The sequence below is a fragment of the Oreochromis niloticus genome, linkage group LG10 (genome assembly GCF_001858045.2).
Source record: "Oreochromis niloticus isolate F11D_XX linkage group LG10, O_niloticus_UMD_NMBU, whole genome shotgun sequence".
Taxonomy (NCBI): domain Eukaryota; kingdom Metazoa; phylum Chordata; class Actinopteri; order Cichliformes; family Cichlidae; genus Oreochromis; species Oreochromis niloticus.
The window spans coordinates 21,014,900-21,027,470 of NC_031975.2; the positions used below are offsets into that span (position 1 = coordinate 21,014,900).

Below are 12,571 nucleotides of genomic sequence, written 5' to 3' on the forward strand. Positions count from 1 at the left end.
GTGTTTGGCCACTGCATTTTCATCTCTTGATATAACCCAAATCTGGTTATCTTTGAAATATAATTAGGGCTGAACGATTATGGAAAATAATCTAATTGCGATTTTTTGCCCCAATATTGCGATTGCGATGCGATATGCGATTATTTTTTAAGGTCTTTGTCTTCTGTATTATTAAACAAAGACAAGCAATACATCATATAGTATGGCCAATACTATATTACATTAATTTTAAACTGTTCTTTCCTGGAAGACAGACCTCTGTGAAATGATGACATGAGGTGATGCATGAATTGATGACTGACATTTTTATTTAACTTCTTCAATCACAACAGTATATTTGAACATACACAATAGTTTATTTTTAGCTTACAAACATCTGAGCATAAAGTGCTGACAAGGAACCCTGGTGTAAACATTAAAATGAAAGTCAGTACAATGTGCAGATTGCAGAAATATACATAAAAAAATCAGTGGCTTTACCACACTCAGTTTTTCGACATCTGTGAACTACTAGACAGTCATTAAATTAAAAAATAATATTAAATAAATAAAACTAATAAATAAAAAATACACACATCTTACTGATCTCTGCAGTCAGTAACATTACACATAAAGTGCAAACATAATAGCAATTGTATAAACACACACACAAACACGCCTTTAAATTAAAACTGGCTGAACATCTTGATTATCTGCAGTAAGTAACAGCAACACAGCACAAACTAAAGTGCACAATGAGTATGGCTCAGCTAGCCATAATCATCCTAGCTCACAGGTTTTTTGCTAGGAAGACCAGCATATCTACTTTTGCTGGCTTTAAGGATGAGCGAGTGCAGGTCACTATATTCCCTCCAGTGCTGAACAGACGCTCTGAGGGGGCACTTGTGGCTGGCACACACAGATATTTGCGGGCCATCTTGCACAGTCGTGGAAAGTGAATGTTGTGCACCTTCCACCAGGCTAAGGGATCATCCTCTCCGTCAATGACTGGGGTCAACAGGTAACTATTCAACTCTGCCTCCACAACATCTTCAAGTGGCAGAGGCAAAGCTGAAGAGGCCGCACTGGTTTTAAAAAGACTACCAAGAGTCTTCTTTGCCTTTCCCCCAGAGGCCTGTGCACTTGGAGAATTTTGAGCAGTTTCAGTGCGAGACCTCTTCTCCTGCCAGATGGGAAGAGAGACATTAGTTTTGCAGTTAGCTTATATATAAATATTATGTGTTTGTGGAAATATAATTTTCAAGGATTTACCTGATTATGTGTACGTCTAGCCGATTCCACCATTTCTGTCTTCAGTCGGGCCTTAATGGCAGGAAGGTTGTCTGCGCTGATGTATTGCGTTTTGAACCTAGGGTCCATGAACGACGCAACATCCAAAAGCTCCTGGGTGTTGAGGTCACTATACTTGTCGTTGAGGTATGCCAGGACCTTGGTTTTAATTGATCTAGTCAGATCAGTGTCCTCAGCATCTTCAGCCAAGACTGATGTTGCCAGAAGATGGAGAACTGGCTTGAGGTAGGAGATGCTCACATACTCTTCTCCAGAAAGAGCATCAGTAAATTCGGAGAGAGGATGCAGTGCCTTATGAATGGACTCCAACACTTCAGCATCCTGCCAGGTTGGGATGAGGGAGCGTGCATGTCGGTCACCTGTCAATACCTGCGATATGGCTTTCATCTGTTCCAGCACTCTGGCAATCATTTTCTCTTTGGACCCCCATCTTGTAGGGCACTCAGTAATGAGAGAGTGCTCAGGAAGCTTAAGCTCCTTCTGTGCCTCAGTGAGTGCTGCCTTTTTCTTCCAACTGTGTGAGAAGTGCCCCACCAACTTCTTGCACAGCCCAATTGCTCTTGATACTCTATCATCTTTGATTGCATTTTCTGGAGGGAAAAAAAAAGTAAAAAGTAAAATTAGTGTTAGACATACAATTGCAGTTATGATGCAAGGTTTCACCATTTCTCTCTCTCTCTCAAATTCAAAGTTGCTTTATTAGCATGACTATGGGAACAGTGTTGCCAAAGCTATTGTTACATACATCATGACATACAAGAACATAAGACCATAAGACAAAAACAAAAAAGAAAATACATAAGAAGAGGTGGGTACATCAGTGTGGGGTTGACATAACATATCTAGAATTAACAGCAGTAAAGAACAAGATAAAAAATAGTGTGGTGTGTTTGTGGGAGAGAGTGATACACAGGCTCGCGCATGCACACGCACGCACACACACACTCTCTCTCTCTCTCTCTCTCTCTCTCTCTCTCTCTCTCTCACGGCAGTAACTTACCAATAGCAAGATGTAATCTGTGTCCGAAACACTGGAGCCTGGTCCATTCGTTCAGCTGTGCTGCTTTCACCATATTTGACGCGTTGTCCGTCGTTATGCAGACAAGGTTGTCTTCAGGGAGATCCCAACACGCAAGCCCCTCTCTCAGGCCAGCAGCAATGTTTCCCTGTGTGGTCTTCGGGGAAGTAGGCCGTTTGTAGGCTGCGAGCTTCGAGGTGGAGGTCTTCGGTAATGTAATGCACCGTCAGACTTTGATAGGGCTCTGCTGTACGGCTTGACCACATGTCTGTTGTCGCCGCAAAAAACTCAACAGCCTTTAACTCCGCTGCAACCCTCCGCCTACATTGCATATGTAGCTCGGGTATTGCAGTCTGACTGAAATACGTGCGGGAGGGCATTCTGTACCTCTTATCCAGTGTAGTTACCAAATTATTGAATCCAGGCTTGGTCACCGTATTGACGGGCATCATGTCTTTCGCGATGCAGTGGGTTACTGCTTTGGTGATTTCCACGTGCCGTTTTGAAGTGCGTTCATATGGCGTAACACCTTCAAACAGTTCGGTCAGTGATCCTTGCCGAGTAACGTTACTAGGTTTATTCTGCACACTACTAGATTTTTTAGCCATACATCTATCATACTCTGTTTTGTGGTGAGTCTTAAGGTGCTGGTACAAATTCGTAGTGTTTCCCCGAGATGTAGAAACTCTACCAAGACAGGTTTTACACAGTACCTGACTCTGTGCGACATCATCTCTTTTAAACCCAAAATATTCCCACACGGCTGATGTGCAGTTCCTCTTTGGTACTAGCATCCCCGCAGGCTCTGGTTCTGTTGAACCTGAGGCCATTGTGTAGGCTACAGCTTTGCTTGCTAGTTCACTCTTGGTAGACTGTTTCAAAACTTTGCTCCCCGTGTCACGTGACCAGAGTGCAGCCTCTGTGGTTAGACAATGGAGGATGCAGCCCACGTTTTGGGACACAGCTAATCCCGTTTGATCATATCACATGTTTTACTCGCGCATGTCACGTAAACAGAGTATAATCGCAGCCTTTGCGGTTAGAAAATTGCACTTGATCATGTCGCGATATTATCGCAAATGCGATATATCGTTCAGCCCTAAATATAATCAGCTGAGTTTCATACACCCATCACTGTATCCACACACGAACCAGAAATGTACTTCTTAGATTGCTATTAATATTACAGACATTGCATATTGTACAATTAGTACCATAGCTCTAAATGTCAAGGGAAGGAAGGCGTGTAATCAATTCCCTCAGGTTAAACAAGCTCACTAGTTAGGCATCTGATTCACTGCTGCTTGTGACAGAGAATGATGGGTTGGATGTTCAGACAACAGCCCATTCCCTGCAGCAGTAGGTCTAACATCATCTTGTTTTCGTGTCGGTGGGCAGAGCAGGGCGATTTAACAGCATATTGCCACTGTTCTATTGAGTATTGCAAGGTAATAATTTCTACCCCTATATTATGTTGCTCTGTTACATTTTCCCGTCTGTCTCTCTCCTTCTCTCTCTCTCCCTCTCCAAAGTGTGTCTCTCATTTTCATTTTTCTCTGCCTATTTGATAATGACACAAGGCTGAGGCCCTGCTGCAGGGGGGGATTAGACAGAGTTACAAATCAAAGTGGGTTAATCGGCTAGCCTACCATTTTTGCAGGCATCTCTCAGTTCAGTGGTCCCACTACTCTATTTGTTTGTGTGTTACTGTAGTGTTTGCGCACGCCTGCTCAAAGTTTTTTTTTTTTTAGTTTGTTCGTTAAAAAAAAAACAAGCAAAAAATATCACAACCTATTTCTTTTGAACTTTTTATGGACTCACCTGTAGAGAGACAAATTAGGAGTGACAGTACAATCAACCATCCGCTTTCAGGAAATAAATCCAAGATGGCCTGTGTGATTGCATACAAAGTCAGTTGATGAGCATGGTTCTGGTGATTCTCCTGCCCTCCTTCACTGCCTTCAGGTCTGGACATTGTGGACTCTTTTTTTGGAGACTGCTGTTTGATTTTTTGTTTGCAGCAGAAAACTCTCCAAGCCAGGCATTATCCTGCACATGAAGATTGGGTCACATTCAGAGCTCACACATGTTTAAATCACAAATCAGCATTTGCAAGTTCAGTCCTGGACTTCCAAGGAGAAAATGTAGCATGTGCTTAGTTGTAGAACCTTTTTATTCAACCCCACATACTGATGAATATTCTTAAAATCCTGTTAGTTGCTGAAAGTGAGACAGTCAGCACAGTGTGGAATGGACTGGACTAGGACACAAACATGTCTAATCTCAGATTCCTCAAAGCTAGTGTTATTTTTGCCAAAGACGTTGTGTCTATATAATCACTTAATTCCCAGTGTTAATCAGTGATAAATGTTTAGTGGCAGCTATTTGCCTTTGATTGAAACATTTTTTTGGCCATATGCTGTCATGGCTGGATGCCAGGTGACTATTTATGCATTAAAGATGGTATGATATCTCTCTGACACTCACAGTTTACTGTGCACACATTTATCTTCAAAGCTGAGAGCTGCACAGTATGTTGTGTCACTGAAGTTGTGTTACAGAAAAGCAAAGACAGATGCATATAATACTCACAGTCAACATTCTCTGTTGTTCAGAAAAACAGCTACATTTGGGTGCACTTTCCGTTTGTCCTGCCCTTTTTCTTAATAGGAAGGGCATGAGTTGAATCACGGTCGACTCTGCGTGTTCAAAATATGAGTGTTAGTGTGTAAGCATTGCTGTTGAGTGTTGTGTACCAGGGATAACACTCATCACTGCGTGGGATCTATTTTTAGGTTGTTAATCAAGTAACATGTTCTGACTGACACACTCAGTATGATATCCCATGAAGTGTGAGTGCAGGGAGATTGCTTCATTTTGGCTCATCCCACCGCAGTGACCTACCAGAGGTCAAAATGACGTGTGTGAGAGTGCAGATGCAAGTCTGTGCTTTAGTGCCTGTTGTCAAACAACAAAATAGCTCTGTACAGTATGTTCCAGATGCAAAGGGTGCCAGACACATTTACAGAGATTTGCTTCTCTTTATTTGTATATGTTTGTTCTGTTTAAATGCATCCCAAAAATCGGACAAGAGGGAAGGGTAAAAATATGTTTTACCCTCACATTTGGTACAGCATGTGTACAAAGGTAAACATGTCAGTAGGGCAACATTTTAGAGTGACGTGAAGGTTACAGGTTATAAAAGTCAGATGACATTTATAGTCATCAGAACTAAGCAAATAAGACACTAATAATATGCAATATACAGTTGTTTGTTTGTTTTTGTTTTCCTTTGTTTTTCATAATTCTGTAATGACTGATGAATTAAAGCCAGTTAAGCATGGCTGGTCAATCTACTCTGTGTAACTCATGCAGCAGACTTAACCTGCACTACAGCAGGTAATGTTTGAAATAAAGGATTAGCAGTTACAAAATCACCTTCTACTGACCAATCAATGCTCAGGAAAATAACATAACCATATATGGAAGACCCCTTGTCTCCCAGTGATAGAACAGTAATAGGGACTAAAGTTTTTTTAAGTGTTAAAGGTGTTGTTCTTGTTTTTTCTCTCTGATTAGCAATATATAATGACTTGTAAGATGGACATTGTAAACACCTTGACCAAAACACAATTGAAAAGTGTTAATTATAATACATAGACATGGACTTCACACCTGAAATGTTGACATTTGAGGTAAATATGATTTGACAGGCTACCCTTACCACAGCAGCCAAAACATTTGAGTTGAATCACATAAAGACAAGGAAAATGACACGTCTTTTTTTCTTAGTCTCAGTTTATTGTTAGTGTAGATGTTATTCACATACATTAAAATACAGTGTGTACAAAACTGTGGCCACTAAGAGATACAGGGGTTTAATCCTAAAACAGGATAACTATTTGTATTTGCTGACTTTTAATCCAAATTTATAGGCAAGCTGAGTCTACATTTGATAACAACCATAGTGTGACCACATTGCTGATTGCTAGTATTAAGATAACTGAGCCCAGATAAGGAAAAGTTATCCTGGGTATGCTAAACTTGCTTTGTAGTACAGCTGTCTCAAAAATTCTTAATAACGCTGTTTTTTTGTTCCTATTATCAGAGAATAATGATCCAATCAGTGATACCTGTTTAAATACAACAGTAATACTTACTGGGGTGCTACATTAGGAGTCTAAATCGAATCACTATTTCATTAGATTTATTTCATTTTACCAACCAACTGAGAATTTTGTCAGTTGCAATAGCTGTAATGTATAAAAAGCCAAATGAGAAAGCTATTTGGAAGCTTCTTGACGCTAATCATTTAATAAACCTTACATGAGGCCAGCAATTACAAAGTTACAGTAATTTTTTTCTTTGTGTATATGCTGTGTGTATATATTTTCTTCCTTCTCTGATGAAACAGATTTATTAACGTGGTTGTGGCTGTTTATCTTTGCTATAAATTTGACTGTTGGTCACATGATTTGCTTCATGTCTGGCAATAACATAGATTTTACAGTGTGTGAAAACTCATGATACTAGCTGTCAATGGAGCACAGGACTATATTCTGCTTTATCACAGCTTGTCAAAATACGAGAAGTTGATAATGGCTTGGCAGGAGAACCAGGGGGTGTGGATTGGTTTTCACAGCAGTTGAACATGACGAGGAGTTGATAATGGGATAGCGTTGAGTGGCATAATGCAGCAGTAGCACTTGGCCTAAAGGATATGTTTGCTCTCACTTCTGTCTTATGGGAAGACATTTTAGCATTGTTACTTTTATACAAGTTAGAAGTTTAGTTTAAATTTATTTTCAGTCCAAAAAACCCCAAAACACATCAATTACAAGCTTATTGATCATAGTCTTGGGTATGGGCTTGTTTGATTTTCCCTCTCGTATTTGTTTCCAGCAAGATAGAACAAGTTCTGTGGTTGCCTGTTGTGCCATTAAAGGGAGTTTTATGTCCAGCACCTGTGTTGAATATGAATCATGAAACAATTTCCATCTTATTCAACCTTGTATAGACAGCTGTGATAAAGTATGAAGTCTTTTAAAGGGCTTTACCTTTTACTGTTGCAGATTCTCCCTCTCGTACTTCTCTCTCTAACTGTGATTTGTGTTTATGTATGTATACTATAATAACTTAATTTCCTAAGTTCAGTTCCATTAACAACAACAGGTAATTTATATTACATGGCAAATAAACTATTACAGGGAAAAACCCCAACAATCAGTTGAGCAAACACCTATGAGCAGGCACTAGGTGACAATGAGAAGGAAAAGAAGAAACCTCTGGAAGAACTGCTATCAGGGAGGGGCAGCATTCTGCCATGACCAGTTGGGAGATCACGAGAAAGAGGGAAAAAAAAGAAAAGCTTAGAGAGAAGGGACAAAACAAATACATTTTATATTGCAATACTAACAGTTTCTTGATTGATAAATGGTGGTACAACTTGATAGCCAGAAGAAAGTACTGTAGTTTTTGTCACTCCCACATATGAAATGAGGTGTGGTTTCTGCACATTGCAATGGTTTAAAAAGTTCATCAGACCTTTGGGAATTTGTGACATCCCTGTCGAAGTTACAATTGTAGATAAACAAAAGAATTCTCTTCAAACAGTTGTATAAAGATCGAATGGCTCCTAGCAGCAGGACAGATACCACATACTCCCAAAGCATCTCTCACAGAACACTCAAGGGAAACAGTCGAATGCCTTCTCCAAGTCCACAAAAGACATGTAGACCACTTGGGCAAACTCTCATGTACTCTAAAGTATCATTGTGGGGGTAAGGAGGTGTTCCAGTATTCCATGACCATGACGAAAACCGCATTGTTCCTTCTGTATTTGAGGTTTGACTAACTGACAGACATTCTTTTCCAGCACCCTGGCATAGAGGCTGAGGAGTGTGATCCACCTCTAGTTGGAGCATACCCTTCGGTCCCCCTTTTCAAAAATGGGAAGCACTACGATTGTGACCCACACCCATTTTCACACCTTGGCTCATGTGATTAGGTAGAGGATCATCGGGGGGTCCTTTTGTCCCTCTTTTGGGGGGAAACTCCCACTGGGTTTAAATCTGGGACTCTCCACCATTGACCCTTAGAACTGAAGAAGCTTCTCGGATGAGAGGTGAAACATCTTCAAGCAACTTAAAGAAGTCCAGACGCTTTTCTTTCCAAGCTCCTTAGATTACGATGACCTGGATGACTGAGAACCTTCACAGACAACAAGCTGATATAAATATAAATACATTTGAAATAAATAGGATCCAGAATTGTTGATTTGCATGAAGAAGAGGGTTCCCCATTAGACAGATCAAACCAAACAAAGATAATCAGCCTTTTAACCAGACAGACATGCTCTCAAGGGACTCATTCACATTGGACATTCAAAGAATATGGCTGCACTAGCACAGCTCTGTGAAAACGGATTGTCCTATAGTCATCTTGAATAGTATGCATGACTGAAGTTTCAGATTATAAATTAATGATTAAGTTAATGTTGCCAAGGAGATTGTATTATTAATAAAATATCAGCGTTCAGTGTTTACTTACTGTTACTGTCTTTTTTGTACTTTTTGAAATAGATACTTAAATTTTTTTTAAATGGAAGGCGAAATATGAACAAATTTTGAATTGTATTTTTTCCCATTGGGTAATGAAAAAAATTTTGCAATCTTGATCTTAGTTGATGAGGTCAGTGAGAGTGGTTAGGGAGCAAAGAAGCACAGGGGTGATAAGTTCTGACACAGATGAATATGCTTGTTTGTTACAGCACTTTGTTGTTTGTAGAGCACTTTGAGCATTAAGGCTTCTTTATGCTAATATGAGATTATTAATGGTATACATTCATGATGGCAAATATAGTTCTCAAAACAATTCAAACTGACCTATTTGCTCAGGATCGCCATAAAGAGTTACACTTGCAACCTATTACATTTAGCCAGTTTCAGTGAAAGCAATGCAAGTTCAAGTATGCAGGCCATCTGTTTCAAATCATCATTTGCTTGTACTTAAAATGGCTTTGCAGTTATCATTCCACTTTATGCCCTTCACATCACTGATATTTTATATGTTTTTGGTAGTGTTGTCAAGACGGATAGAATTATGGTCCACAATAATATATTTCTAGTGTTATCCTTGTATGTCATTGCCCCACATACACATACATACATTTTGGCACTGACACCCCTAAAGCACCCCTGTGTGTATTGTAGGTCAGTCCAGCTGTGAGGAAATATTGCTTCTTCAAGGGTATCCTAGCTCAAGGAGATACTGTATTCAGACCATCAAATCTGAAGTCACAAAACTATGTGCATGAAAAAAGAAAGAGACATTTGCTCCGAGCTACATAGGTAAACTGGAATAAACTGTATTTGCGGGTCATACATATCTTTATAACCAATTTTTTTATGCTCACTGTGGTTGTATATTTGCCATCGATCTGCAGATGTCTATATATCGCATTAGCTCACTGTTGACAATGTGTATGTGTGCTGTGTACTTCTTGTTACACAGCTTGAATAGCAAACAGGTTTTTCCTCAGTTCCCCAAATGTCCATAATGCATGAGATGCAGGAGTCCAGTACATCAGCGCATTTCTATGTGCATTGTATATGTGCTGTAGTAAAAGGATAGTTGTAGAGTGCCTTAGCAGCATCAGAAAGGTAGATATTTGACAAGTTTTCAAATGAGTATATGCATGCAGTATACACATTTAGCTTCATGAGACATGCAGCTCACACACATATACCTGCCCACACACACATACCCCCACCCAAAACCCACACATGCAATCTTTTAAAGCAGAAGCAGTAAGTGGAACAAATAACGTGCACTGAGAGAGACTCATTTTTTTTTCCCCTTCATCTCTTTGGCTAGCTAGCCTTCTGATGTGAATGAGATTGAAAGCTCCATCAGCTACACCCTGTCTTTCAGTGAAATTCAAAAGCACCCTAATAATCTGCGTCCTACTCTGTCCTCTCTTCTCTTCCCCATCACCCCCCACTGACCCCCTCTCTGAATTGCCACTCCACTCTACTACTCTCCGGGGATGCAAAAGGGCCTGCAGATGCTCCAATCGTCTCTAATAAATTGTATGTAGTCAGTTACGCTACACAGCTGCCAACTGGCAAAGATTTTAACCTCTGCTTTGGGAGAACTCTGGGAAATAAAGGTTCCTCTAAATTCAATTCACCTTCAGCGATCGCTTTTGAAAGCTATGTCCAGGCCAAAGTAAATGATGAAAAGTATAGAGGGGGAAAATGGGTGACACACAGAAAGAGACAAAATAGAGAGACAGGAGCTACATGACGGAAAGAAAGATTAAACAAAGTAAACAAACAAGAATTTGGCAGTTATTAAAATACATCGTCTAGTTTTTGACCAGATGATGTATTTTAAGTATAAAAAGAGTATAAAGAGCTTTGGTCAGATAAATATCCTCATGGAAATTAAATCTCAAGACCTGAGCAACAAACAAAATTGATCATACTCTGTCTAACAGACTAACATTTACTACTCTTATCGCTCCAATCTCATATATTAATCAAGAGAACACTAATAATACTGGTGTTAATAATTTGGGGAAATTTTACAAGCATCCATTAAATTTGTGACTATGAGGTTTAATCACTGAAAAATATAGTTTAAAAAAACTCATTTATTTTTTTGCATCTGTTTGATATATTTTTACATTTTATGGATATTCTCTCAGCTTGACCATTTCTAAACAAATACTAGTGTTATTAATTCTGGAGCAAACAGGCCAAATAAAACCCCCCGCAGCAGCCCTTGTGTGCTTTCCTGTTGCCTATTTACTCCATGCAGTGTGCAAGCTGTTCTAGATACAGCTCTGAATCCTAAGGACTCCATAGACAGATCACCCCAGACTGGGAAATATATGTCACTCTGCTCTGGAGGGATGGATGTTTATTATTAAACTTCTTTAGAAATGCTGTGCCCTATTCCAGGTTTCCCGTACCCTGTCGATGATGGCGTGAGGGCCATGTGAGACAGGAAATTGAAAGCCACTTGTTGTCGGAGGGCTTTTTGGAGGAACTGAAGTACTGGTGTACTACAGTATGGGCATATGCGTGAGTGGTGAAGTGATCACTTTTCGTCCTCGCTAAAGATATTGCAAAATAGAGGAAGAGCAGAGAAAATGAAGCAGAAAGAGTGATAGAGACCTTACAGTCAGGATGCTTTAGTGTTCAACCCCACTATTCAAGGTCAGTGCACTTCAGAAAAAATTTTAAGCAAAATTAGTTAAATATTAAATTATGTGTTAAATATGAAAATCATTGTTTTTTGTTTGTTTGTTTTTTTCAGTCAAAATTTGGTTGATTCTACCTGAATGAAGGATATACAGTTTGGGGGAATAAACTGGAGAGGAGATATTTAAATCAGAATCCTTAATGGAGTTCTACAGAACTCATATAGCACCTTAGAGGCTGATAGACCAGCTGTCATGTGCTCAAGATGGCTTCCATCTGCTTAGTGATCATGATACCAGCTATTAAAATTCCTCGTTGATGAATTCCCACCTATTTTTTTCCCAAACCACATGCAGTAAATGCAACAAGAAGTCCTCTGAGATTAAGAAGGATGGAGAGAAGAATCTAGGGAGAGAGGAAAAGCTCCAGGGGAAATCAGATGGAAGGATATTCATCAAAGGAGTGGGGAAAATCTGAGCTTAAATGGAAAAAAAATAGCATGAAATAAGAAAAAAATAAATAGTTGGAGGAGATGAGGAAATAAAAATGGAGGGGAGACAATGTAGCAGAGGGAGGTCATAGCTGGTGCTGACTGGAAATGAAGAGCAGTGAGAATAAAAGCAATTTGCATTACCGTTCCACTGAGCTTTCCAGTGCCTTTCATTTGCCCCCATACCTCTCCACTCCACCCCATACACACATACTATTCCTTTCTGCAAACTAACCACACCATTCCACATCTCTCAATTGGAAAACTTTCTTCAAGGTTTGTTAGAAGAAGGAGATATATACTATTTAGTAATCCTTATTCTGGACCCCACCTTTTCTCTTTTGATGTAGACTTTGTATTCCAACTCTAGTCCAGCCTTGTCCACTTACAATCAAAACAAATCACTTTCCATGACTTCTGCTATTTATTTTTCTGCTTTGTGTATTTGGTTCACATTCTTTGTAATGTAACATTCAAAGTTACATTATGCCTTAGAATATATAGCTATATACACTCCTTAAGCCTTAAAATTGGATATATATTATAAACACTAAATAGAGTGTG

At 39.5% G+C, this 12,571-nt stretch overlaps 2 protein-coding genes across 2 annotated transcripts in view; one reads left to right on the forward strand and one right to left on the reverse strand.

The window, feature by feature from the left end:
• gabrb2b (gamma-aminobutyric acid type A receptor subunit beta2b) overlaps positions 1-12,571 on the forward strand; it is a 62,339-nt gene that overhangs the window by 10,689 nt on the left and 39,079 nt on the right. The gene's annotated exons all lie outside the window — the stretch shown is intronic.
• Positions 291-2,424, reverse strand: LOC109203936 (zinc finger BED domain-containing protein 1). Its single transcript, XM_025910680.1, has 3 exons — positions 2,291-2,424; positions 1,252-1,880; positions 291-1,162 (listed from the first exon to the last, which is right to left on the reverse strand). Exons 1-3 carry the CDS (start codon positions 2,361-2,363, stop codon positions 770-772), a joined length of 1,095 nt encoding a protein of 364 aa, XP_025766465.1. The 5' UTR covers positions 2,364-2,424; the 3' UTR covers positions 291-769.